The 27950-nt window shown below is 43.0% G+C and overlaps 1 protein-coding gene across 6 annotated transcripts in view; it reads right to left on the reverse strand.

Annotated features, from left to right (window-relative positions):
- Positions 1–491: 491 nt before the first annotated feature.
- The window catches only part of DCAF1 (DDB1 and CUL4 associated factor 1), a 47758-nt gene continuing 20299 nt past the window's right edge, over positions 492–27950 (reverse strand). For 4 of the 6 annotated variants that reach the window (XM_027886418.1, XM_027886420.1, XM_027886421.1 and 1 more), the window contains exons 13-25: positions 27363–27487; positions 25009–26269; positions 23889–24087; positions 23149–23231; positions 22178–22262; positions 20787–21020; positions 20190–20283; positions 19621–19725; positions 18849–18922; positions 17756–17860; positions 12254–12262; positions 5293–5548; positions 492–1464 (exon numbers count right to left, since the gene is read on the reverse strand). In XM_027886418.1, coding sequence (XP_027742219.1) covers positions 1406–1464; positions 5293–5548; positions 12254–12262; positions 17756–17860; positions 18849–18922; positions 19621–19725; positions 20190–20283; positions 20787–21020; positions 22178–22262; positions 23149–23231; positions 23889–24087; positions 25009–26269; positions 27363–27487 — 2689 coding nt within the window. In that variant the 3' untranslated portion in view covers positions 492–1405. Of the gene's footprint in view, positions 1465–5292; positions 5549–12253; positions 12263–13723; positions 13956–17755; positions 17861–18848; positions 18923–19620; positions 19726–20189; positions 20284–20786; positions 21021–22177; positions 22263–23148; positions 23232–23888; positions 24088–25008; positions 26270–27362; positions 27488–27950 lie in introns of those variants that run through there. The other 2 variants (XM_027886422.1, XM_027886423.1) reach the window with 2 other exon arrangements.

Genomic DNA, 27950 nt, shown 5'->3' on the forward strand with positions numbered 1-27950 from the left:
CCAGCTCTGAGGGCAGGGCCCTGCTCATGCACCAACAGGAGCCCCTGGGTTTGCATTCTGCCCGGACAGCCTCAGGGCAGCCTGGCAATGCCAGACCCCGGGAGGAGGCTGGTGCTGCTCCCAGCTCCTGACACACACCAGGGAGGGGGTGAATTCCCTGGCTGAGTCACAGAGTGGACTCTCCACACCACCTTCCCACAGCACCACAGCCTGGCACCGAGCAGAATGCCCTGGATGCCCACACCGAGAATTCCAGCCTGTCAGGCAACCCAAGTGATCAGACTGGAACCCACAGGTAGCGTGCAATGTCCATCCTAACAGAACCTGCAGCCCTTGTTTACTCTGCCCTTCCTTCCTGGCTGCAGCCAGGCCACCAGCTACACCTGGCTGCTCTCCAGCCAAGCTCCACAGGCACAGGGAGCACCACTTTGCATGGCTGGCAGGGGAATGCATGGCTACAGTGCACAGCCATAAACAGACACAGGATTTGTATTTAATTTTTTAATAAATACACTTTACATTAAAGAAAAAGGCCTTCAATTTGCAGTTTCCACACAGAGGGCAAGAAGGGGAAAAAAAAAAAAAAAAGATTAAAAAACTTGAACCACAAAGGGCAGAGGGGAGAAAAAGGGCCCAAACTTCAATCCCAGATTTCCGTGTCTTCAGGAATACCAGGCTCTGACTAGGCCCAGCCAGGATTTCAGCCTCCCACTACAGCTGGTATCACTATCTCCATTAGCAAACCCTCCAGGGGCTCTTCCCTGGAGGACAAAAGCATCTGGAACACACTGGCGCATTAGCAGGTATAACACCTGTAGTTCTTTTCTTTTAAAAATAAAATCATATTTAAAATAAAAATATTCTCACTCCTCAACAATATTAGAAATCATGATCCTCTTATTTCACTTGGCAGTTGCATAAATTTTAATTTCAATTTAATTTTAAACAATTTTTCTCCCCTGAACCTACCCCATGGTAACAAGGTACTACAGGAATACAAAGGTCATCCCCTCTTCACTAGAACACTTGCCTTTTTTTTTCTTTTTTTTCTTTTTTTTTTATAAAACTATTTCTGTTCTTTAGGAAAGAACTTTATACAAAGAAAATATATTGTGAAATATCTTCAGAAGTTTCCTTGAAGAGGAGAGTCATCTCAGCCTAAAATAAAAAATAAAAAAAAAAAAAAGGCAGAGAGAAATGAGGCCTAACCCCAGGTCTCTTTATTGAGACTTAGCCCCGAGCCTCAAACTGACTCAAACCAACACGGCGGACCGGCAGGAGTTCCTCGGGTTTTCCCAGGAAAAGCAGGGCTGGGGTGCTCAGAACTGGTTTCCAATTTGGTCTCTGGTCTTCTGTTGGGAAGGGAGCATCTCCTCCTGCCAACACCCCGCCCGGCAGCCGCTCCTCACTCATTCAGAGACAGGATGATGTCGTCCTCCAAGTCGGAGTTGTCGGAGCTGTCGGCTGGAAAGGAGACACGTGGGTTATGGTTGGTTTACGGCAGAGCACAGCTGCTGGGACAGCCCCTGCTCCAGGCCACAGCTCCTCAGCACTGACAGAGGCACTCAGGGCCATTAGTGCTCCAAATCACTCAGCAGCAGCCAGAAAATCTGCACCAGAGCTTTCCTTCCCTGCTTAAAAGAGAAGCTCAAGGAGAGCAGCCTTAGCCAGAGCAGTTCCTACGAGCTGGCAGGTTTTCCCTCCTGACAAGGCAGGGGGGACACCAGCAGTGAGCTGACTGCACAGCTCTCCATGCCAGGGGCTGCACAGATGTGGCAGCCACTCCTCACAGCTGGACAGTTCCACCAGCCTGATGTGGAGAAACAGGGCTGCTGTGTAATGCAGGGTAATTCTTTATGCAGTGAGATGGACCTGTCTGAGGGCGAATCAACCCATACACTCACAACCAGAACCTTCCTCTAGCAACCCAAATGTTTTGGTAATGAATTTAACTATGTGGCACTCATTAAAGGTGACCTGAAAACTGTGCTTTTGCTGGTTTTCTTCGTTGTGGTACAGAATAAAGACATGAAAGGATTTGCCAGAAGCAGTCACACACACACATACACACGCTTTTTGTCTTAAAACATAAGTTCTCTACTCCCTCAGTTGTGCAAGAGGGGAGTGGTAGGAGCTCTGGCAGCAAGAGGGCTCCTGCCTTACCTTAGAGGTGATGTTGGCTCTTTTTCTTATGCGAATTCATTGGATGCAGCAGTAAACTAGGTATTAAAAATAGTTAAAAGAAAAGAAAAAGACACCAAGACTTCCTCTTAGCCATCTCAATTATCTGTAAAATGCCTGTCAAGGTAAGCAAGACCCTTGGGAAGGTTCATCCCTTCCCACACACTATCCTTAGGGAAAAATAAAAAAAATCACAGGCAAGCGGAGAGGACACAAACCCTTTCCCCCAACCCTCCTTCCTGAGGATCAGCCAGCTGCCCTTCTACTGTGATCAGCAAGGGATGCTCTATCTCACCATCCCTCGGACTGAGCCTAAGCTGAGGGTCATCAGTGCTCCCAGAACAGCCACAGCCACCTCAGGGTAGCTGGACAACACCAGCCAGTGATGCAGCAGCTACACTTACACAGTAGGAGGGAAAAAAGCACAAGCAAGACAACAATCCAGAAACCATGGGGAAAAAGAGAAGCTGGAAGAGTTGGGAGTTTTGGGGGTTTGCTGGGTTTTTTTTTTAACACCAGAGGAAAGCTCACTATTCTCCAGTGCACCACACAACCTTCCAATCTTGAGTTCTATGCCTATAGGTAAACCTGACTGCAGTTAACTGCTTAGAAGTTAATTTCCACAGACCTGCCTGGAAGTTGCCATTTTGGATTATAGAGGAATAGGAATCAGAATCAAGAGTCAGCCATGCTGCTGGTGAGAATTCCATTCACTTCTTCCATCCCATGTGCATTTCAAAAAATTACATCCAGCTGGCCCAGGAACAAGATCTGCACAATAAATAAGCTGCTTTGACAAACAGATCTAATGTCCCCAAGGTGGTGACAAAAGGGGAGGAAGACATTCATACTTTAAAAGTTCATCACGGACTACTCGCAGAAAGGAACCAGAACCTCTTCTAAAGCACAAGGAACCAAAGCCACTCCCACTGCCCTCTTTCAACTGTTCTTTGACTTACTTTGCTTTGAAACACACCCACTGTATGTTCACAGAATCACAGAATATGCTGAGCTGGAAGGGACCCATCAGGATCAGAGTCCAAGCCCTTGCCCTGCACAGGACCATCCCCAAGAGTCACACCATGTGCCTGAGTACTGTCCAAATGCTTCTTGAGCTCTGTCAGCCTTGGTGCTGTGCCCACTGCCCTGGGGAGCCTGTTCAGTGCCCAACCACCCTCTGGGGGAGGAACCTATTTCTAACATCCAACTGAAACCTCCCCTGACACAGTTCCAGGCTGTTCCCTGGGGTCCTGTCCTGTCCCTGGTCCCCACAGAGCAGAGCTCAGTGCCTGCCCCTCCTCTGCCCCTCCCAAGGAAGTTGTAACTGCAGTGAGGGCTCCCCTCAGTCTCTTCCCCAGCTGAACACACCAAGTGCCCTCAGACGCTCCTCACAGGGCTCCTCACTCCTCCCCCTCGAGGCCCTTCACGATCTTTGTTGCCCTCCTTTGGGGACTCTCTAATGGATTCATATCTGTGCTGGCTGTGACCAACTGACTGAGTTGTCATTCAGGTGTTTTCAATCTCTCCCAGAATAATCTCCATAACTTTACCAGGCACTGAAGTGAGACTGAGAGGCCTGGAGTTTCCCGGGTCCCCCTTGCCCTTCTTGAAAACTGGGACAACATTCAGCAGCCTCCAGTCAGCTGGGACCTCTCTGGATTCCCAAGACCACTTGAAAAAAAAAAAAAATCATAGACAGAGGTTTTGTGATGACATCAGCAGCTCTCTGAGGATTCTGGGATGAATCCCATCAGGTCCCATATTTGTAGGGATCCAGCTGGAGCAGCAGATCCAGCACAGTTTCAGGGTTGACTGGGAGTTGATCATTCTCAGTCTTGGTTCTCCAGCTAAGGGCACTGAGACCCTCCCCTTGATCCATCACCATTTTGAAGACAGAGGCAAAGAAAGCACAAACACCTCTGCCTTGTCTCTCTCTCTGTTTGTGAGGAGACCATCCCCATGCTGGAGCAATTATATTTCTATACTGACTACTGCCATTAATGTATTTGAGGAGATTTTTTTTATTGCCTCCCCCCCCATTTCTGGCAGCTTCAACTCCAGTTGAGCTTTGGCCACACAAGTTCTCTCCCTACCATGGCAAGCAGCATCTCTGTATTCTTCCCAGGTCACTTGACTTTGCTTCCAGCCTCAGGAAGAGGCACTCCTGGCAACCTGTGGCCTGGAGAGCTGCATCTGCCATCAGCAGGTCTGTCTGTCTGGAAGCCTCTGACAGGGCTGACAAGAGACTCCCACAGCTCCAAGAGATTGAGCTTTACAGCATTTCAACACCACAACTGAGGGAGTTTACACTAATATGCTAATAAGACTGGGCTGAAAGGATCTCTTTGCCCTTTCTTACCAGCTCCTGACTCTGCTGCCTCTCTTGGATACTCCTGGATGGTCAGAAATGAACCCTTCCTGCTGCTCTGCCTGCACGAACTGCCATGCCCTGCCCTCCCTGCTGTGCCATGCCTATTGTCCCACTCCTGTTCGGCATGTTCCAAGTTGCTCACACACACACACACACACACACACACACACATACACACTTTAACTTTCTAAACCACTGCATTTGTGGAGTGCCAAAAAAAGTGAACAATTTGAATTGTATCCCAAAAGTTACGTTAGCTTCAGAACAGTCTGATAAAGGAAGTGAGGTCAGAAATGCCATGTTGGCTTTGCACTTTAAGCCATTAGAAGAGAGCAAGAACAGCACCAAGGACCAAAAATGTTTCTTGTCCTTACAGGTACAAATGAGGCAGAGGACAGGTGAGGTAACAGTTAAACCTGTGTCCCCTTGAAGGGCAGGACAGGCAAGCAATCAGACAAGGCTTCTTCACATGGAGTTTCTGCCTGGTTCTCACATGAGGCCTGCCAGGTTCTCACACACACACACACCTGGGAGCATCTGAAGAAAGGAAATACCTCCTTTTCCAGAACACACAGCTGTTCTCTCATGCAAGAGCTGTTTTTACCAGATTACCTAGGGAGACCACAGGTGAACAAGGATGATGATCTGTGCCTCGGCTAAGTCACTTCAGGGCAGATTTATGGCATATTTGTCAGGACCTTAAGCAGAGGATAAGCTCGCCAAGCTGGGCACACACTTACTATCTCCAAGAATCAGCTCGACTTCCTCATCAGCATCAGAATCCTCGTCTTCACCCTCATCTCCCTCTTCCAGGAGGTTGGCAATCTCCTCATCATCGGAGGGAGAAAAGTCATTTTCTCCATCCTCACCAGCATTCTCATTGTTCTCATCCTCCTCCAGCTCAGCCTCCAGCAGCTGATCTGTATCTAATTCATCAAGGTCATCTGTGTCATCATCATCTTCATCATCATCTTCTTCCTCTTGCTCCTCTTCCTCCTATAAAAACAGCAAACATAGTCCATTGCAGACATTAAGACAAATGTAAAATGGAATAAGAATAATTGAAGAAAACATACTATAGTTTTCACTTCTCCCCATATGCAGACATCCCACATTATGAACACTCTCCCATCACCCATCCAAGCACTCTCTCTCTCTCCACAGCTACAGAACATCACATGTCAGATCATTTCCAAGCCTGCGAAGTCCTGTCTGCAAAGTGCTGGTGCAACACAGGTACCCTCGGCTCAAGCTCCACTCCAGTACTGGCCACCAACACGTGTCATCACAAGGCACTCTTGAGAAGGACATGCAGTAAGACCTGTTAATACACAGCTTTCTGGCTAGTCTTCTGCAAACTGCTTTAGTTTCAGCTGGACCAAAACCTCTGCTTGTCATCAAACACCATGCACGTTCTGTCCCTGCCATTCCCATTTGGACGAGATGTAAAATGGAGGGAAGGATACCATCAGCCTAAACCAATCCCTGAAGCAGCTTTGGATGGCAGAACTGTTTAAAGCAGCTCAGAGATCTCAACTTTGGTATTTACCTGTGGATGAAGATCTTTCTCTATCAAACCATAAGAATTTGCATTCAGTAAAGCAACTGAATTCCTCATTGCACAGCTGAAATCCAGAAATCTGTGAGCAGCACAGAAGATGGAATGGGAAGGAGCTGTTACAGTCCTACCCTTCTTCCAGACAACTTGCCAGCACAAGCCAAGCTCCAGGAGGTCTCCAGGACTAAAAGGGTTCAATACACCTGCTCATCTCCGAGCCACAGCCTGTTCCTCTAACAGAGTGCTCTCATGTGGCAGGGAGGCAGCTCTCAACTCATTCAGCCTTAATTGCCCCTTTGCTTCGGGAGGGAACACATTTTGCAAAATTAGGAAGCAATTAAGATAGATATCTGACAACCCACTTCAAGGGTTTGTTTGGTCCTCAAGCTCACCGCATTCCCACTGTGCTATTTAGACTGCTGCATTTTCAGATCTAAAAGGACAGAGGAAAGTCCTTTACTGTCATCTCCCCAACCTACTTTCTCTTCAGTCAGTGCTATAAAAAGCCCACCACACCCACACAAATCCAACATCTGTCACAGGCAAGAGAAACAAGGAATGCCAGGAAGCCTGACCAAACTGTATTGTTTCTTCACTTGGACGAGGCAGCCAAGTCTCCTCTGCTGACCAGAAGTGCCGTGTTATTAAATGGAGATTACAGTATAAAAGCATTGGTTTGCTATACACAGTTTTCTTTATGAAGGAGCTTGTATTAAGTATAAAATTAAAGCCAAGCTGTATGAAAGCCTGTGCTTATTCTAGCCAATTATAAACTTTACTTTGAGTCAATGGGTCTTCAAACAAACAGACATTGCTTTTTGAATTGTATACAACACATTGGGAGAGGAAATACCTTACAGGGATTTCACAGTTTTAAACTGCAGTGTCATACTGGGTATAATTTTCCATACAATATACTAAATTGAGTATAAAAGCTTTGGCCTCAAAAATTTTTAATTATTACTGTTTTATGCAGTATCTGCAGAAAGACCGATGTCTTAAAGCTTATCACTCTATTCAGAATTGAAAAACTGATTAAAAACTGACAAAGGCAGGAGAGTTTATTTTCCTTTTTCAGTCTCTAAACAACTTTGAAGCAGAAAGGAGATATCAGTTTATTCAAAAAGCTTGGAAAAATTAAGCTAAATTTCTCTGTATCTGGAGCTAGAGACACACCTGCAGATGTTAGGAAAAAAGAATGCTGTCTACAAGATTCAGAGTCCATGTAGGTAAAACCTAAAGGATTCTGAAATGAGTTAGGTACCCTCTATGTTTCCACATCTGTGGAATTTCTGAAAGCATCTTTTTCCTAAATATATCTAGCCCACAAGGACTTAAAATGTCAAAACTACTGAATTTGATTATGTTTCACATGTAATGTATTTATTTTAGAAACTGAAATACTGTTTCATCAACATTTTCATTCAAGCTTAAGGCAAGGCATATATAGCAATATCCTTCAAATACAGGATGAAATGAAATATAGTTGTATTAAGGTAAAAATTCCTTCTGGTTGACAAGGATAAGAGCCAAATTATACAGAAAGGTTGTGTATTTTGCTGCAAATTAACTTTGAAGGATTATACCAACCAGTGAGGAAAAAAAAGGCTTTGTGAAAATACAAACAGCGCCAGAAGAACTGAGATGTTTCCACTTTTACAGTTTAAATTACTGAATCTGAAGTAGGTGATTAGAATCGGCCACACTCATTAAAAACCACCTAAGAACAGTAAGATGAGATCAAAATTATACCTGTCCTTGGTAAAGCAACCACACCAGAAGGAGTCAGGTGTGCATGTGACTGTGTGACACACAGGGATGTCCTTGGGGAGCTGAGGAGTGACACATAACAGGGTTCAGCAGGAGCATCTTCATCCCTGAGAAACCTGCACCTCATATTTCAAGGAACCCAGACGGGAACTTGGACACTGTGATGCTTCTGCCAAGGAACAGGCAAATAAATTGGGCCTCAGCCTCTGAGCCACCCCCGAGCACAACCCTCTGCAGGCACAGCACAGCATTCCCAGCTGGAATGCACGGCTTGCACACACACAGGGAGAGCTCTCCTGAGAAAGCTCCAGAATTTCCGCACCCAAACCCAATCCGTGGGACGTGCAGCTCGGAAAGGTGTGAGGGAGTTACCAGGTGCAGTCAAAACCATCCCATGGAAGTGATATCCGATCTGTTAGTGCGGATCCAGGATGAATCCTCGTCAGACACCACCACAACTGCCTCGTGTTAGGGATCCATCCACGGATAGAAAGTGGCACCCCCTCCACAGGGACTCAAACAAGCACTCTGAGGGAGAGCAGTGAAAAGAATCCTTCTGCCATGTCACTAGGGAAGACAGGCAGAACAGTTATTCCAAACCATACCTGTTTCTGTAGGAAAAACCTGCAAGAGCAAGTTCCTATCTACTCATCAAGTCATTCCTGAGAGCTCTGGGCAATGACACAGGTACTGCTGGAAAACAGAACCAGCATGCACATCTATGCAAAACATCCAGGCACCTGTGCTCATCTTCCTCACTGGAGTAAATGAGGACCAGCACACTCCAGAGAACTTAAATCGCTTCAGCCATCACTAACTCCTTTTGATGCCTAAAGATCTTCTTCTATTTGGGCTGAAAATTTGCTTGGATCAGAATGTGAACTGTTCACGGAGTGTTCATGGTGCACCACGACTGCAGTGCAGCCACACCAAACCCCTGTCTTCCCATGGAATTCACGGAAGATTACAAACAATCTCAACCTGAGGCTATGATGGAGGGAAAAAAAAAAAAAGAAAAAAACCCTAATGGTGCCTTTTAAATAGAGCAGGCAACACTCAGAGGGATGTGATGGAGTTCAAGCTTCTGAATTAAGGATGTCACATTGCTCTCCATTTTAGTTACACTGGGATTCAGGTACATTAATTAGCTGTAGATACTTACACTTTGGATTAATTTAAAGAGTTTTACTTTCATATATGTCAAGAGTAGAGTAATTTTAAGTAGAGTACTCATTGACCCCTAATGAGATTCAAATTTGTAATATGACAGAGATATGTATTAATTTTATTAATTAATGGATGTGATTACTAGGGGGTTTCTGTGTTATCTTCCCAACACTGCACCAGTGTTACTCCTCTCCATGTCCAGCACACAGTGTCACCAGTGCAGGTGACACAGTGCTATCAACATACCTGGATGGCCAACTCTCCCTGCTCATCAAAAACAATGTCACAGTTACCAAAAAGGAATTTACATCTTGGAAACACCCACCCTATTTCTTACCCAAAATGGCTTCCTGGCCCCAGTCCCTGCAGAAACACTTACAGAGTATTTCACCCCAGCTAAAGCAAAAAGGTCAGGCAAAAAAACGGTAATGAACAAAGACAAAGGCGACAATTTAAAGCAAACGAGAATAAACCACAGCCCAGTTCTAATTGTAAGGGAATAGCAAAGAAGGAGGCTGCAATTTTAGTGTGGAATAGCTACCCACAGGACAGGATGTCCACACAGGGACAGGCCCCAGTGTAACTCAGAAATTGTTTAACTCAACTATTAAAGATTAGTTTAGGCTGAAAAAGACCATCTGTAGTAAGGGTTTGTGTCAGTTTAACTCAAAAGGTCCTAAGAATATAAGTTAGTAAAGTATAGTATCATCAGTTATATACTTCAGACAAGCATAAAGGATGCAGGAACTATCAGTTCCAGAATCAGACTGCAAAGCAGAACAACAATTTAAGTTTGCATCTTAAGATAAATCTCTCAACACTCACTAACTCACCCAAATTCACTAATTCATAAACACAGTAACATATAAGCAGCATCAACACACAGTCTATGACCCTGGAACTGCTTTGAGGATGATTAAGAGAGTAAAAGTGATTCCCATCACCTTTCTGTCATGCCTGCATACAGGAAGATTTACAGGGTTGTATTAGTACAACAAAAGCTGGACATAAAATTACAGAGAAGTTGATTACATAGCAGAGGATTATTTCAAGATCATCTCAAAGCAAATTACCGGTAACTTTACTGCCAGTTTGCAATCTTACACAAAGATTCAGAAAGTAGAGTAGCTTTGGTTCAGTTAATTTATCATTTTAACCACAAAGGAAAAAACTATTGACAACATCCCCTAAAGGAATGGCAAATACTGGGGTGGCTGCACTGGAACAAAAAATTGCTTGACCTAATTCTTCATATTGCCAGTTTTTAGAGCCCTTTCAGAGCTCAGTAAATACCTTTTGCACTTGTTCAAGCGTTGTTTTCTGCCATATTGTTCTTTGATGCTCGTTTGCACAGCCTTCATCAGCTTTCATCATCACCATCATCATCACAGACTTTCTTACTGTCCCCCTTTACCCAATCATTTTGCACATACAAAATCCACAAAATTTGTCTTTTTAGGTAGTACAGATTATTGATACTTAACGTATCCCCTGGGGTTCAGCTCTCAAAAATTATTCAAAGGCTCAGAAAACCCCCAGTATTTCACTTCTTCAAACTGATGCAAAACACGTTACCTAGGCAGAACTTTTAACTTTTTGATCTTAACATATTTCTGTAATGTATTCAAACACTAAATTAGTGTATGTACAAAGTGCTTCCAGGAAGTCTGACTTACAGCACTGCAGAGCTGCAGTATTTAAAAATAGACCAGCCTGCTTTTAAGCACTCTTGAGACTTTTTAAGGAGTTTTTTTTTTCCTTTCTTGAATCAAAAAAAAAAAAGCTATGACCACGTGAACAGAATTTCAGACTTCTCCACTGCAGATTACATAATCTCTCAAATTTATACCAGGCTGGCCTTTAACTGCCAAGACAAGATCCCACAGGTCTTTTTGGACTGTTGATATTCGGGTTGGAAATTTTTATTCAGTTTTGAGATTTACAGGTCACTGTTTTGTTGCTTATTTGATGTGGCTCCAGCTGTTACAAAAAGCTTCGTCTCACACCTCATTCACTTTTTCTTCCTCTACCAGGAGCTGATTCACAGTGCAAAGCAAAGCACTGCATCAACAGTTCTCTGCCCTGTTCCTGTGAACTGCTCACCTCCAAGTCAACACCTCTCACCTGCAGCTGCTTTCCAGCAACAGTCCCTTCACCTGAAACACTCTCTTGCACCTCTCAGTTGGAATCAAGCCATATGGTACTGCTCTAACTATTCTTATTTTCCTCTACAAGGCTGCCTTTTCTCTACCTTCAAAACACTTAATCCAATGTCAGTGAAGCTTTTCCCACCATTTTAAATACTTCAGCTCATATTTAGTTCACTTCTGGATATTTGTAGCCAGGTCTAATCATCTGCTGGAAGGTATCTGCTTCTCTAAGATGCTTATTTCATCTAAGTTTGTTTTCTTATTAAAGAAATTCATGTTTCCCATAATCTCATTAGTTTGGTCAATTTATTTGTTTACTTCTCCACCTCTTTCACCCTCCTTTCCCAAGTTTCTCCTACAGCAAAGCAAGCTCATTTTCAGTAGTCTGATCCCCTCCAGATTATCAGTATTATTTTAGTTACTTCCTATTTCCACCCTGGGAAGGGGCTTTGCTTTCATAAAAAACAACATATGATTTTTGTTCAAATACAAGTTCCTTGAAGAATGTTTCACTCCAGAGGAATAAGTGTTTTAGCAATTTATCTTTCTCCACTGACAGTCCTCTTGTCATATCTCCCTGGCAGCTGCTCTCTCTGCTCCCAAAGCAACTGTGGGGCACGTTGGTACTTTCTGAGCCTTTGCCATGCAATTCTCAGGAGTGACCATGTCTGGTTTTCAGTCACTTAGAAGTTTCTACCCAATTCCTCCCCCAACCTCTTCTTAACACTCCCTGGACAAGGAGCAGTAGAAAAATCTTAAATACGGCCAACAGACTCCCTGGTCAGGCATGTAAGGAATTTCACATCCCAGAATACCTGGTGTCTATCCTTCCCTCAGCCACCAAACCCATCTCCTATTATGCACCATTAAATTCCTTCTAAGTATTCATTTCATCTCCCTCACACTACAGGGCTGCACCTGCTTTTACTTTCTTTGCTACTTTCGTGTTAGAATTTCTACTTCTTTGTAGCCATTAATGAGGTCACAGAGCTAAAAGTGTAGAAGCCTGGGAATGTGCAGGAGTTACTACATGTAACAAGCAGGGAATCTTCTTACCATGGGCTTCTATGCAGGTGTAGGAATGTGCAGATTTAACACAGGAAACAGCACACAGTGTGTCACAGAGGCAAAACATGGAGTGGAGAAATAAAAAGCAGTTAATCTCTTAGTCTATGTAAGTAGGTTTACCTTGTCTAAACTTACCTGTGATGAATGAAAAAGCATCCACAACACAGACAAACAAGAGCTTTAAAGGGAACGGGCCTCTGATGAATCGGGAGGTTCAGCTGGGACTCTCGGGATCAAACTCTGGCTTTGCCTATGGAATGTTTCCATTTTACCTGCTGATGATCAATCTGACTCCAGCCACTGTTCTCTCTGAGGCACGTGCAAGCCATCCTTTCACTTGAGATAAATGCGTTCTAATGTGACTGTTGATTCTCTGTGCTGTAGGGCTCAGAGATAATACACGGGGTACAGAACTAGGAACAATTTCTCAATTTGCTTCTCTTCTTTCCTCTCACTGATCTCACGCTCTCACTCACAAAAATAAGCTCATTCCTTTAATTCCATGACAAAGAACAACAGTGCATAAAGGAATTTCAAAATTTGTCAGGTAAATGAACTCTCTCTCTGTGGGCAAGAATTTGTTCCTTTATTTTTTCAAGCTTCTGACTGGCATTTCTCATCACAGCTGAGGCAGCTTTTATTTTCTTGGATCCCAGTTATTCTGGGAATTCTAGAAAGATGGGTTAGGTGAGAGGAAGGACACCTTTGATTTCTGTCACTGAACAGACAGAATATGCTTTTATCTCTGCTGAAGTTGTTTTACTCCATAATACTAAGGCTACCCTTCTGAAAACTCCCAGTACTTCTCAAAGAATTTCCTCTGTTTGCACTGAAAGCTACTGAAAATATATTTTGAAACAGCAGGATAGCAGCCACAACTATTTGCTACTCTCTAAAAAATGTGGCAAGAAGTACAGGTACTGAGAAATAATTTTCCTTTTAAAATGTGTTTTGGAGGATGCCTGTTCAAAAGATGTATCTGTTCTGTAAAGAGGTCTTTGATAAAAACCACTCTTTACTTGGGCTGCAACTAAACTCAAAGATTCCTATTAAGGTGTGCAATGAACACATATTTATTATCACTTGAGACATTTGTCTGAAAATAGTTCCCAGCTATTGCTCTGTAAACCACTTTATCTTGAGCAAGATCTCAAATCAAACCACATCTTTCAGTGTTACAGGAACAGCTCCTGAAATGGACTCTTAATTAAGGGTCCCTGATGACATAAATCATTTGAGTCAGTTTGTAGTGGCAAAGCACCACCCTGGTCTGATGGGTCCCAAATACTTGTGCCAACATGGATTAAGGTTTGCGGGGGTCTTTCCCCCAGCTAATCAATATCCATATGAAAAAAACTAAACCAACCATATAAAACAGCAGCAATAAAAGTACAGTTGAATTGCTGTTGCAGGCAGATAGAGGGGGAATCTTATTTAAAAAAAAAAAAAAAAAGAGTAGAAACTGGGATCACAAAGACATCATAGAAAGCTGAGGAAAACATTCCCCATCCTGGCTAAACCATATGTTAGAATAGTGATTGTCTTTCAAGTCTTTATTGCCTTGTCTCCAAAGCTTTCATTTCCCATCACCTAGAATTTTCTAAACCAATGCAAAAAGACAAATTACACACCTACCATCACCACTTGGATAGCCCAGAAGCACTGCAGGATAATTAACAGTTCTTCAGCTCTGGCAAAAGAAGTAGAACACACTTTATAGGACAGGGACAGCTAGGTGAAGCAATCTGCTGCTGAAGCCATAAATCTCCCTGAGCATGACAATAACTGAGAATGCTACCTGAGCCTCACAGATGTATCACCCACATGTACCACAGAGAGAAAAAACAGGGCTTAAACCACTAACATGGAAAGCAAAACGAAAACAGGGAAGTAAAAATGCACAGACTGAAAATCCCCAAACCCACTCAGAAGATCACGTTATCCAGAGCTCAGTTTTAAGTCTACTTTGTGTTCAGCCAGGTCCACTGGGTTTAGCTTTTCTGACCACTTCATATTTCTGGTCTCTTTTTCTAGCCTGTGGCACCTGACATTTCCTCTGAAATCCCTGGACTGCCTCACTGCAGAAGACAGTAGATTACCAAGTGAAACAGGGGATCCTAGTCAGCCAAGAAAGAAAAATAGGTAAGAACAGAGCAAGCTAACAACCAAAAGATGGTCTAGGATCTGTACCAGTAGCTCAGACACACACCTGGTTTTTGCTAAGTCTAACTCTGAAGGAGTGTATCAAAACAGTGGCAAATACAGGAAGAAGAACAATTTTCTGCCAGACTGAAAAATAAGAAACCCTTACATATTTCCACATAGACTGAAGATAGTTTTGCAAATACTTGTGAGTGAGACTGCCAGTTGCTGATGGACCCAGCACCAAGACAATTCACAAAACTCATGGAAGTTCAAGGGAGTAAAACATCCAAAAAAAGAGCTTGCAGATGGACTCTTGCTAAGCACAAGACATCTTCACTTCCCCTCAGTTACCACAATAAGTACAGACCACAGAATATCGATGTCCTTTAGCATTTGTTCTGTTCAACAGCTCTGGATTGCTGGCCATACCCAGGGAAAGGCAGCTTTCCTGACACCTCCCAGGAAAGGGTAGTACAACAGCAGGGAAGAACCCAACCACAGTGGTGCTGGTTCTCCACAAACATTTACTGCAGCAGCACCACACACAAACCAGCTGGGTCAGCCCGAGCATTTCATCTGAGGGCAAGTTATGGAGCAGATCAGTTGATCTTCCAAGATTTGGCTTGAGAAAGGAGAAGTAACAGAGTTTTGTTTCTTAAATTACAGAAGGAATTGAAAGATATCTGTAGACCAAATATCTCCACTAGGTTCATTTTAAGGACGCTCAAGTCTCTTGCTTTTCAAAACCTGTCACAGAGCTATCAGCTGACATTTGTCAGAACTGACATCATGAGGCATTACAATTTTAAGTAAAAAAACCATGCCAGGCAGATATTTTTCTCCACAGCTCTTAACTTGTCTAGCACAATTTTTAAAGCGATTTTATTCTGGATACATGAATTCTGAGCTAGGTTTGCCCATCAGACATCCTTCTATCTGAGTACTCACTACCTTCTGTACAGACAAAAAAAGGTTTTCATGGACCCCAGTAGGTCAGATAGAAAAATACAAATATACACCAAGTCAAGGTGTGAATGCACAGGGATCAAACAGATTAGCATCTGCTCTAAAAACCTTGACCAAAAAGATACCACATTCATGTTGATTCATATGGATTTCCCCCCACATCATTTTCAAGAGAAAGATCAGAAGGCATCTTCTTTCAGTCAGAAGTGGTTTTAGAATCCCCGTGAAAAGTCCCAAAAAGCTTCAAAGGTTATAACCAATTTTTCAAACTCTAAATCACAGACACTAACTAGGCAAGTAGTGAACACCTACATATGTGTGGTCTTATATACACACAGAAAAATCCTTTCATTAGGAAACAAATTACTTTCGTTGGTCCCAACAGACAAGTGTGCCAGAGGGATTCCATGTTTCCTCTGGAAAACCTCTCCTCATTCTAGCTCAATGCTGGATGTCCCTATGGAGACAAAAGCTCTATTTTGTAAGCCTAAGGGTAGAACAAACCTGGAGGAACAGCATGGAACAGCTACAGGACAGAGAGCAAAACATCAGTTTATGTTCTGCTAAATATACACAGATTGCATTGAGTTTGGGTTTATAAGTGTTTATATTAACACCAAATCTCTTTTCAAAGAAACCTGAGGGCAACCATCCCTAAAAGTTACTATCTAGGAAACATCTACAGATCCCAGAAATAGAGACCATAAACCCCAGCAATTACGCAAGATCAATTAGTCACTCTTAGCCTGCAAATCGATCCTGGAGCAGCTTTGTTTGAACACTCCATCAACTTCACAGAAAACCTTTCAGCACACTTAAATTCTGCCTGGGGCCACCCCTATTTGTAAGACAGGAAGTGTCCCCAGTCACACCTGATGGGTGACAGACCCCTTATCTCTGCTGGGTACCCGGTGTTACAGCCTGGAACCATTGACTGCCTTACACAAACACAGATCTCCCCCTGAGTCAACACTTGGCAGTGATTTTGCAAAACAGTGCTGGTTAATCATTGCACAATGCAAAACCCATTTCTGCTACTATTCTTTTTTTAATTTTATAAAGAAAATATGAAATAGCTTACAAAAATATACAGAAAGTGGACAAAAATGTGGAAGCAGAGACAAAAATTGAAACGATTGCCTGAGGCAAGCACTGGATGGCGAGGAAGTAGAAAGGATGGAAGGAACAGTAATCTCTCATCCCTTTTCATTACTTCCCAAGAAATTCTATTCTTCCCAAGAAATTCCACTCTTTTAATCCATCCAATCTAGGGATAGAAACAACGACCAACAGTTTCAAAAGAATGCCAAGACTTCAAATTCAACCTTGTAGCACACTGAGAGGCCAGGACACAAACTGCACACCCAAACCAGAACTGCTGCTTTATCTTCAGAATTAGAGTGAAATTGTAATAACAACAACTAACTGCAGAGAAAATTACTCTTTCCTGGGACCTGCAGTCTTCTGAACTAGCAAGTACAAGTTTCAACCTAGCAACAGGAAGATCCAGACACAGAAAGGGTATCAGAAATCCAGCTTCCCACAGAGTCTGGGAAAAAAAAAGTATTACCTTCTGGCATTCTTTGGAAAAAGGTGAAGTCAGCTTTTCTCACAGAAGATACAAATGTATCATTTACTAGAATGCACACAGCATGGAGCAAAGGATAATGCACTTAAAATCTTTAGGGAATAGAAGCATAAGGTCTTTGCCTTTCAAAAGAAAACCCACAAAACACCTGACACCCAAAAAACTACAAATTTTAATTCTTACTGTACTATAGTAAGCACTCTGTGCTACTGTGTTTATACTACCAGCTGTACCCGAGGGGCACTTACTGCAGTTCTTAGCTCTTTTGTCAAGTTGCCAGAGATCAAAGAGAAGGAAAACCAACACATCCCAGTGCAAACCTGCAGCCCTCTTGAAAATTCTTAAAATATTTTGCTGTGTACAAGTACCGTGCAGTTTCACTGCATTAGCCACAAGTTACATCTCATTCAGAAACCAGTGACAAGTTATGCCCAAATACGAGACTTAGAACTGAAGAAAGGAAAACCTCAAGCACTACTGTCTCTGCTGGGTGTCAAAATATAAAAAAAAAAAAAAAAAAAGGGCAGAACAAACAGCAGAGCTGCTGACCAAGATCGAAATATCAAGCAAATTAATCAATAAACTATAATGATTGTGTTAGTTTACCGTGCACAAAGTTACTGTTCACACAGGCTCTGTGTAGACAGCCTGAGTTTACACTGGCAGTAAAGTGATCTACTTCACATTAAGCGAGACCAAAGGAGGCCTCTGCACTTTCTGGGTAATAAATGAACAGTTGTCAAGGCCTAACAGCTACCCTTGCACACCCAGGTTAGTGCTGTGCTTCTCACCTGATCTTCCTCTTCATCCTCTTCATCTTCTGCCAGGCGCTGCCGGCCCACTTCATACAGCCTGCAAACCGTGTCCATGTTCATGGCATCCATGCTGCCCTGGTTCTGAAGGGGAGATGCCCACACAGCAGTTAGCCCCAGGAATTAAGCTCAGCTTTCATGTTCAATGCTGCATCTGATCTCAATCACATCACCAAAATCCCTCTCTCCCATTTACCAGCAGCGGCACAATTAGCACTAAAACCGAGTCTTTTTGGTCTCAAGGAACCACATGCACTGAAAGGATGCTACAAGCTGTCATATAGAGAGAGTTCCAGAAGACAGCAGTGACACCCCAGCAACCACATTCCCTGAAATAGCATTTCCAATGACTCCATAAAAGAAAGTTTTCTTGGTCTGACAACGTTGCCATTTCCAACTTCAGTAGTTAAACGTGAAGTTTGTCCTGCTACAGGTCCTTGACTCAACGTTTTTTGGTCTGTAAGGATCAGTGGTTCAGAGTCTGAAGTCGACAGGATGTTAGATTAGTCACTACATGTGTATAGTCAGGTGTCAAGAAACTGGGTCCTGACAACATATTACTGGGCAAAGAACTGGATCCCTAACAAGGCAGAAGTTTCACTCAGTAATCTTTCCTTCAAGCCTTAGCTTGTGGGATGTTGCTAGGAAGACAAATGTAAAAAGAACAATAAGAGTGATTCACAGAAAAGTTCCATGGGAAGCCCCACAAAGACTGCATTTCCCAGTTATTTGGTACAGTGCACTTTTCAATTTGCAATAATAGGAAACTACTGCTATACATAGGAAAAATGCATTTCTCTCTATGCTCCCGAGAAAGAAAACCTCTGCATGTTATAAAGTGGGAAGAGTTTGAAGAAGAGAAGCAAATGTGTTTAGAAGTTTAGGAATGAGAGGCAGCAAAACAGGACTGCAGTGGGTGGAAAACAAAACAGTAACAGCATCTTTATCATCATTAAACCACCACCACTGCTTAGGACATGAATTTAACAGCAGGAACTCCAAAAAAAAAACAAACAAGCACTGCACTGAAAATACAGCTACAGAGGCCAGAGTTTATTCTTAGCTGCTTTACCTCAATGACAGCCAGATAGCAGTCCTTGCTGTCTGTGCACAAGTCAAAGATATTCCTCTTTACATCTATGGTGGCTGGAAAACATCACAGAAACAAACTCAGTGGTTAACTGCAGGTTACTGAATGCTCAGTGGAAAAAAAAAAAAAAGGTGTAAAAGCAGATAATACAATCTTGGGACAAGAAAGAACAGCTGAAATAGAAGTGAAATGAACATTTATAACTAATTCAACCTGTAATAAAGAATAGAAATGTTGGAGAATATTGGGGGAAACAGCCATGGAAACTCTTAACCTGCTCTGCACAGAGCCTCCTCCCTTGATAGTATATTTACTGGCTTCCCCAAGCACAGTAAACAACAGATCATCTTTCAGAATAGGTGGCAAGCAGGGATTGAGTTGTGACCTGTGTCACAATAACCAAAAGACACAATTTCAATAACAAAAGCCACATTTGCTTATGTCCATAGCAGTAATTAGCACAGCTCCAGAAGCTGAAGAAAGGGCTCTTTCTGCAATAAGACCAGTGCCATCCTGGCCAAATCTCCTATCTCAGATTATGCCTTACTTGGAAAGAAGAAAGGAAAATAAAGCCAGAGTTCCTGAACACTAGCAAGTAAGACAATAATTGAAACCCATCTTTGTGCTTTTATCAGAACAGGCCACAGCAGTTTGTTTTCTCACACGTGCAAAGGAGAGAAGAAGTGAATGTTACTGAGCAGAACTTGCAATAAACCTTCAAACCTCCAGACCAAGCTATTTGCTCCTCTCTTACCTATGGGTTTATAATCAGTTGCATTAAATGTCCTGAAAGAAGAGCCAAAGGGACTTCTCATTCTCTCCTCCAGAAGGTCATCCTCATCATCTGCCTGCAACATAGCTGATACAAGGAAAGATTATTCCACAAATCTGCCTTCCATTCGTCACTATCATTAATCAACATAAGATCAAGCCAGACTATGACAGGAATTTTCTTTACATTTAATAGCTTGGTAAGACCCATTTAATATCTGCTCTTCCAGAGCTGCATTTATTGATACTACAGATTATCGAAACTAATACAGAGGACAAAATTATTTTCTCAAGCATCATCAGATCTGCCATTATACAATCAGTTGCTTTTTAATCTCACAAATTAGCTGTGATATTGCTGATGTTACAGAAAACTGTCTTTGTCAGCAACACACGTAAGCATGAACATCCTGGAAAAAATCCAGTTCACACCTGCCAGTAAGGCCTGGGGTCAAACAGACTCTCTGAAGCTTCCAATTTCACTGAAAAAGTATCTACTTATCTCAGGCAAGAGGGGACCAAGGAGAGTGATGTAATGCTGAGAAGTCCTACCTCCATACATCACTGTGCCAGTATAGTTGAAGACCACACGACACTGGTCCAGTGCAGGTACTGTGTGTAACAAATGGAAAGTCCGGAGGTCCCACTGAAAAAACACTGGCTAAGGAGCAACAAACAAAGTTTACAAACCCTTTCCAACACAGTGGCAAAGAAATGATTAACTGTGTTCGAGAAACTTCATCGCCGCTTTCTTGCAAATATGATGGAACCAGAGTGGGATTCTGGCACCACAATTCCCTTCCATGTCTTCAAAATGAAAAAGCTCTTACTCAAAATGCCATTCCCAGTCAGGACAGGTTACTGCAGTAGCTTCAAGGTTGATCTTGGTAAGGGATGGGAAGAGAGCAGAGGTATGATGGATTATATCAGAAAAAAAATTCTCTCTTGCTCTCTAACTATTTTCCCTAAACTGTATCCGAGGCAGAATGTAGATTTAAATTAGTAATCTGTCTGACAATCCCTACTCCCTTGATTCACAGATTCCAGTTACCACACACAAGGTGTAACACAGACCATTAATACAAATTCTGCAAACAGCTACTTGTTCATCTACCCAGCACCTCAGTTACCACAGTGGCCAAAGGATACAATTTCAGTGTTGACTATGACCTCCAGCCCATTGGGATGGAAAACACCACTGATAGTCATGTTGAATTTGTCAAACTTGTGGATGGCTTGTGCTGATCTGACATCCCAGAGGACACCATCATTTAGGACAAGATCATCAGTGGGGTTAAAGGTGGCACAGTTCTTCTTGTAGTTGTTGGCAAGATCTGGGTTAAACAGAGTCAATAGCTTGTTGCCAGTCTGAATATCATAGATCTTTTAGATTAAAAAGAAAAAGAAAGATTAGTCACAATTTGCAATATACTTGTGTCTGAGATCACCCCATTCCCTCTTTCACATGACAGCATTCCATAAATTATCCTTCCCACCAGCCCTTCAATAGTTTTTCACAGCTGGAACTGAGTCTCCCAAGTTTTGGCCAGGACTATGTTTACTGCAGGTTCACTGACAGGTTTACTACAATCAGGACGAGTTCCAAGGAAACTAACCCTGCTATGAGGAGTGGGCTGGGAAGCTGCAGTCACAAGGTACCACTTAGCCAAAAACTGTTTCAGAAATGGAACTGCTTTCAGAGCAGATGGTATTTACAAAACATTAAAACTCCAAAGCACACAGTGAGGGGGGAAAAAAAAACAGAACTGTAGAAAAGGAGTTAAAATTCCTGGCATCTATACAGAAAGGTAACCTTCTGAGCTCTGTCACAACAAACTGTTGGAATATAAAAAGGGTTTTAACTAGTAAAAAGGGTTTATGATCATCTCCTCAGATAAATTAGGTCTGTAAAAGCCCTCAGAGCCAAGCTCTAGTTCAAACTCTCTACAACTGGAAAACAAATCTATTTACCAGAAAAACACAATACACAAACTGATCTGACTTTCAGCTAAATCCAAGTTAAAAATTGGGCAGGAGTGGAGAGTTTGCTTAAACAAATCAGAGTAACATGTAAAATTATGAATAATTTGATTAAGTTATATTTCATGACTATTTTTTATGCAAATAGTCTGAGAGACAGTGCCTACAACAAATGTAAATTAGCACTGAGAAGCAGCAGAACCTCTCTGCAGCCTGCATCTCTCCAATCTGCAGGTATTCACACAAAAACCAAATCAGCATTCTCTGAGAATATAGTGGTAAAATTAAATTACTCAAAAACAAGCTGCAAATTTGGGAGGGCAGAAGAAGGATACTTAAAATAGGTCATTTCCCACAGCTGTTGACTGAGCAACTGTTTACAGAAGAACCTTATTATTATTTATTATTATTATTATTACTATTACTGAAAAATCATGCAAAGAAAGCAACTTCAGGGGAAAAAAAATCCTGCATGATCTCTCTCCAACGAACAAACCAAAGCAGATGGAGGATTATATTCCTGTCACAGCCTCACAACCATGAGCTTTCCTGGTACTTACATGTGCAATGTCTCCCTTTGTGCCAATGACCCTGTCCTGAGAGTGCTTGCTGAACTCCACATACTGGTCATCAGGGAAGGAATGCCTGGACACAGAGGCAGGAAAAAAATTAAGGAACTGCAGATTCTACATGAACCAAACACAACCCCGACACCTCCAGCACTGATTTCAACAACACAGAAAACTAAACATGTAGAGAACACTCTCCTTTCCACTGACTGTGGAAATGACAGTGTTGAAATGCTCCATCATCATCTTCAGGGAAATCTCCCTTACAGACACAGCCTTTACAGCAGACCAGTGACAAAACCACAAGTAGCAAATTCACAGACTTGTCCTCAACAGGGTCTGCCATAAACACAACACCATTTAGAGGGCTGGGCAATGAATGGCATCATGAACATTCAAACACACATGCAGGCCTGAGCCTTGTGTGGCCTTTTCTCTGAAGAATGGCCCCAAAACAGCTGACTACAGCTAAGGCAGACAACAGTCAAACCTTTTAAAAATGAAGAGCCTTTCACTCATTTTTTTTAACGGAAAGGAATAATTGTAAATACTGAAACAGATTTTAAATAGCTTTATCCAGGACTGAAATAGCTTGTGTCGGGTCTGAAAATGTCCCAGTGCAAATCACCAGTGCTAGTCAAATTCTGAGCTGGTTACAGAAGGACTGCCAAGGTAATTTACAAACATGAGAATAAAAAGACAAACATATCTCTTTGCCTTCAGGAGCAACGGTGATTTTACTGATCTATTTTGCATTAAACAGGTAGTTAGAATTTAGTTAAAATTTACTCTGTGTGTACACAATAAAATAGGGAAGATGCTAACACAAGAAAGGGAGCACATTTTACTTTTCACAAGAGACATTATGAGATCTGTGCTATCCTGTTTTTCAGAGTTTCTTGCTATGTCAAGTTGTTGTTCTAACTGCAGCACATCCCACAGCTGAACCAGAGTACACCTACTTCATATCAAAGACAGACTTCATTCCCCACAGCGCAGACAGAGGTTGGCTCCACGTGGCAGATGTCAGCAATAAAGATCCATCCTGGATTTCCAGATTGGAGTGAAGGAGGAGGGAGGGAAAACACAGGTTATAATTTCACCTCTACACGTTTACCTTACACATACAAGATAAACGTAGGAACTTTGTGCTTAATAAACTGCTCCTACAGGGATAAAAATCTAGGTATCTAATATCATATATAATATAAAGAGCTCTTGGCAGACAAAATAAAACATCACAGGTAACAATGGGAATATCTATGATGTTAAAAGCAGAATAATCCATGCCTGAATGTTAATGCCCTGTGAGTGGAGTCCATTCTGCTTATAAATCAGCATCTTATTTCTTCCTAGAATCATCCCCCAAAATATTTCTTTCTCCAGCAAAGAGAAAACTCTGACACTTTATCTTATGTTTATATTAAATAGTCAGTTTAAGCTTTTTTCCACTTGCAGACATTAATTTCTTATGAAGGCACACAGCCACTGTGTATCTCCTCTATCATCTTGGAAAGAAAAATAATAATTGTAGAACTCACAAGAGAGAAAGCATGCAATTATCACAAGTACTTCAATGACAGGCATTGCAGGTCAGCCAGTAGGTGCATTTTGGGTGTAAATGTCCAGATGGGCCCAAAACATGCCAAGGCTTTAGGCAGTGAGAATTTTTAAAAATCAGAACAGGTTGGAAATTCCTTACCCTGGATGGCTCAAGGTGCGTGATGGCAGAGTTGTGGCAGTTGTAACTGGCCTCTTCCTGTCCACTGAACACATTGTAGAGTTTCAACTGCCCCGTGCAGGTACCCAGCATTAAGAATCGTTCTCTTGCAGAAAATGCACAACAGGTAAAGCCACTCTCATCCTCATTTGCTTCCCTGAACACAGAAATTGGACGGAACCTGGAGAAGGCAAAAATACACGAGTCATCCAAAAGCAAAACTGAAGTGCTGTGATACTAAATCCAGCCCTTACAAATCATGTAAGTACAAGTTACAGTTTTCTTCTAGAGCAAGGTAAGTGTCAATTGTAAGACTAGTGCTCAAGTGAGTATGTTACAGCAGTGTTGGGAACCTTTCAGGGTTTGTTTAGTACTATTTAGCACTTCTGTAAAAGCACATCATTAAGTTGAAGCACCTGAAGTCCATCTTCAAAGCTGGATTGATGGAAACCCTGTAATGCCATCACCTGGATAAGTACAGACAGCCAGCAAAAAAAAAATCTCCTAACTGTTCTGAAACACTCAATACAAGACGTGGCACATCAGCCAAACAACCTCCTGACACTGTAACTTCCCACAGTGACACTGGTTTCACTGTGAAGATGCTTTTATGAATGTGTCATCTTTATTTCTATAAATTTTACATCACCTTCCAATTTAACCTCAGAAAAGAAAGGCCACATGAAACGGTAACTTGCAGTGCTGAAGACTGAGCTGCGAGAGCAAAGTATGGATTCCACTGTCCTTCATATCTGTCAGTCAACCATCCTCAAGGCTCTGCTACACTCTCCTGGAAAACTGGTGTTACATACTTACCTTCCAAAGGAGAACAAAGAGCTTTGAGCTTCAGCAGTCAATGTTGCTCATGAATTTACATGATATTGAAAATGAAGTGTGCTTTATGTACTAAGGGTCAGCAGTAAGGGCAAACAGAACAACTTCCAAACATGCCTTTCAAGGTTCTGTGAATTAAAACACTGTCACTGTGAATTAAAACACTTTTCTCTCCAAGGATACTCCGCTGTGGGACTGCACAGCCTGAATCCAAGTAAGGCCTTTCGGCACATCCTGAGAGGGACCACGAAACGTTTTTCTTCCTTACCTGCTAAATATAAGGTGTCTATCAAAGCAGCCACCATCCACCCCTCCGTACTTCGGAAAGGCTGCCCTGCGGGTCAGCCGTGAGGTAAAGTTAGTTGGCGCCTGGCGCCTCTGTTTTGGCTCAGGACACTGGTGGGGAGTAAAGAGAGAGAAAGGGGGACAGGTGGCAACGGGGTTCTTGCAGCGGGCATGCTGCTCCCTAAGGTACTCTGTGATTATACTGTCCAGCGTGGGTGGGGAAGGAAGGTGTCTGTCCAGCTGCTTTTTGATAGCTGGGCTCTGGCTGTAGGCGCCATGGTCCGATTTTTGTCGCAACACTCTGATTTTCCTGCCGTTGCAGGGAGACGGCCTCTCCCTCACAAAGCTAATCCTGCCAATCAGAGGAGAGTTGCTGGCATAAGAAGGGCCTGGGAGGGCAGGTGGACCTTGGGATGCCGACGGCCTCGCCTGAGCGTGGACAGAGGTGGCGGCAGAACCTACAGTGGTGTGGCTACTCAAGCGGGCCGAGATGCCGTTGGCTATGCGGGGAGTGCGAGGCAGGGTCACGGGAGAGGCAGCGGCCGCCACGGGGGTGAAGGCAGACGAGTGAGAAGCTGCAGTCATGGGCAGGTCAGCCTCCTTCGTGAGGACGGACGCCGTTTCTCCCAGGCCCTTAGAGATGAGATGGTTCCGAATCAGCAGCAGCAGCTCCTTCTCAGGAAACGTGATCCTCGACTGGGCCACCACATCCGCCTTCTGCAGCCGAGCCAGAGAGACGTCGGTGCCGATGAGCAAGGGCTTCCCCGAGACGCGCTCGATCAGCTCCGCCGCGTACTTGCAGAACTTCACGTGCTCGCTGCGCTTGTCCTGCAGCACCGGCTCCTTCATCAGCTGCTGGATCTGACAGCTGCTGAACAGGGGCAGCTTGCTGATGATCTGCCGGACGGTGCTGCTGCGCGACAGCCCCACCAAGGCTTTGCAGGCCAGCGCCCGGATCTGGTCGGCGTCAGTGATCGGCATCTTCACGGACAGCAACGACAGCAGAACTTTGATGCCGTTGTTGGACTGCACCACGTTCCACATCTTGGCCAACGTGTGCTCGCTGCTCTTGGGGGCCTGAGGAAGCTTTCGCCGAGGAGTTCCAGAGATGAATTTCCCGATACTGGAGATCCGGTTATCTGGCCCACAGACACAATTGATGATGATCTGAAGGGCCGATTTCTGAATCTCGGCATCGTGGATGAAAAACTCCCCCTCAGCAACCCCAAGGATGATACTAATACCTAGTGAGGGAAAGAAATAGTTTCTTTAGTACTTTAAAATGTATCCTACACAGTGGATCGAACTAGGAAGGGAGTCTTCCAATAATTTGAAGAAAGTCGATAATTCTCTTCCTTCTGCATATTTCTGAAGTTTTGTTAACTAGTCTGAGACATTCTTCTACCTCCCTGGCAAAATGTTTTTCTGCACTGCTGCTCCTCTGCTTTATCATCAGTAAGCAGAGAGTCAAACAATCTTTCAGAGGGGGTGATCAGGCATGGCCCAGGAGAGCAAAACCTCAGATATCTGGACCAGAGCGAGATGCACAGGCACACTCTGATTCTTACTGCACAGAGCAACTCTCTTGTGTAAACACAAGGTGAACACAGAGAAGAAGGAAGGAGACCATGGCATTGAGGGGGGGGAAAAAAAATCATATCACAACTTCTAAAAGGAGTCAGGCAAAAATGAAACTTTGGGTTTATTTTTTTTCCCAAGGTGTTCCTGCTAGTTTAACATCTGCTTCAGAAGACCAAAACCCTTAAAGAATTGGTATTTGTCTGCAGAAAGTTTTTGTGCAAAAGAAATTGGGTTTTGCCCACATCTAGTACTCTGCCAGCCTTTTTTCTTTTCTCAATTAAAAAAAAAAAAAGAATAAAATCAGGCCCCGGTTAATGCATAAGCCTTGGATCTGATCCAGGCACATGTCAGTCATTTACATACTGAACCTGCGAGGTAGCCAGTTACAGCATAACTCACACAGCAATAATTGTTACTCCCAAGTGCCATATCCCCAGGAGAACTAAATTTCTGGGAAGCTGAGGAAACCTAATAGTCCCATTACAAAAGTATATTTGTCCCCATCTTTTAACAGGCTCTTGAAAACAAGTACAAGAGAAAGATGTATTGCCAGATTTGTAACACAGCACAGTGTTCATCATGACACAATTTTAACCACAGTCCACTCTCCCATTTATTTGCATCCTTGGCAGTATTTCTGAGTAAGTGAATTATTTTAACCCTCGTCAGTCTGTAGGTGAGAAACAACCAGCCAAAAACCACGTAGCAGAAGACAACTGATGAATGTGTCAGTCATCAGGGCCATATTCAGCTTACCCACAGTGGAAACAGTAGATCCAGCCTCATCTAGTACATCCACAGGTTCTGCCAGCTGCAACTGGATTTTAGGAACCACAGTCAGGATGGCCAGTACATCCAAAGCATATCGTACTGTGTCATTCCTGGAAGAGAACAACAGAAGAACTTCTTGGAGGTGCATGTACAGAGTTATTTCAGTAACATAAAATAGCATTCAATCTACTCTGCTCCAACAAACGGAAGTTAAGCAGTCCCATCTGCTGTATTTGATGGTGCCTTTTGATTTTAGCTTATTCCACTCCTAAAGGGCTGCTCTCCACAGAAGGCAGCACTCACATGTACACCATTGCCTGCAGTCTGCCAACATTTATCCCACACAGCCCACAGGCTCCTGAAAGCACTATAATTTTGTATTTAAAAAAATAAGAATGTTAAGACTTATCCACAAAAGCATTCTAAATTAAGCTCCTAAATCTATTCTAACTCTATATCTTAGCTGGGAAATGTTGCTGTCCAAAATACTGTCAGCAGTCAGCTAGGAAGGAAGCTGTTCTGAAGTCAAGGGAAACTGTTTAGCAGCAAAACAGACAATTGTGATAGGGAAAA

The sequence above is a fragment of the Empidonax traillii genome, unplaced genomic scaffold (genome assembly GCF_003031625.1).
Source record: "Empidonax traillii isolate 1590-97213 ecotype Southwest subspecies unplaced genomic scaffold, ASM303162v1 scaffold187:size1931383, whole genome shotgun sequence".
In the NCBI taxonomy this organism is placed as follows: Eukaryota; Metazoa; Chordata; class Aves; order Passeriformes; family Tyrannidae; genus Empidonax; species Empidonax traillii.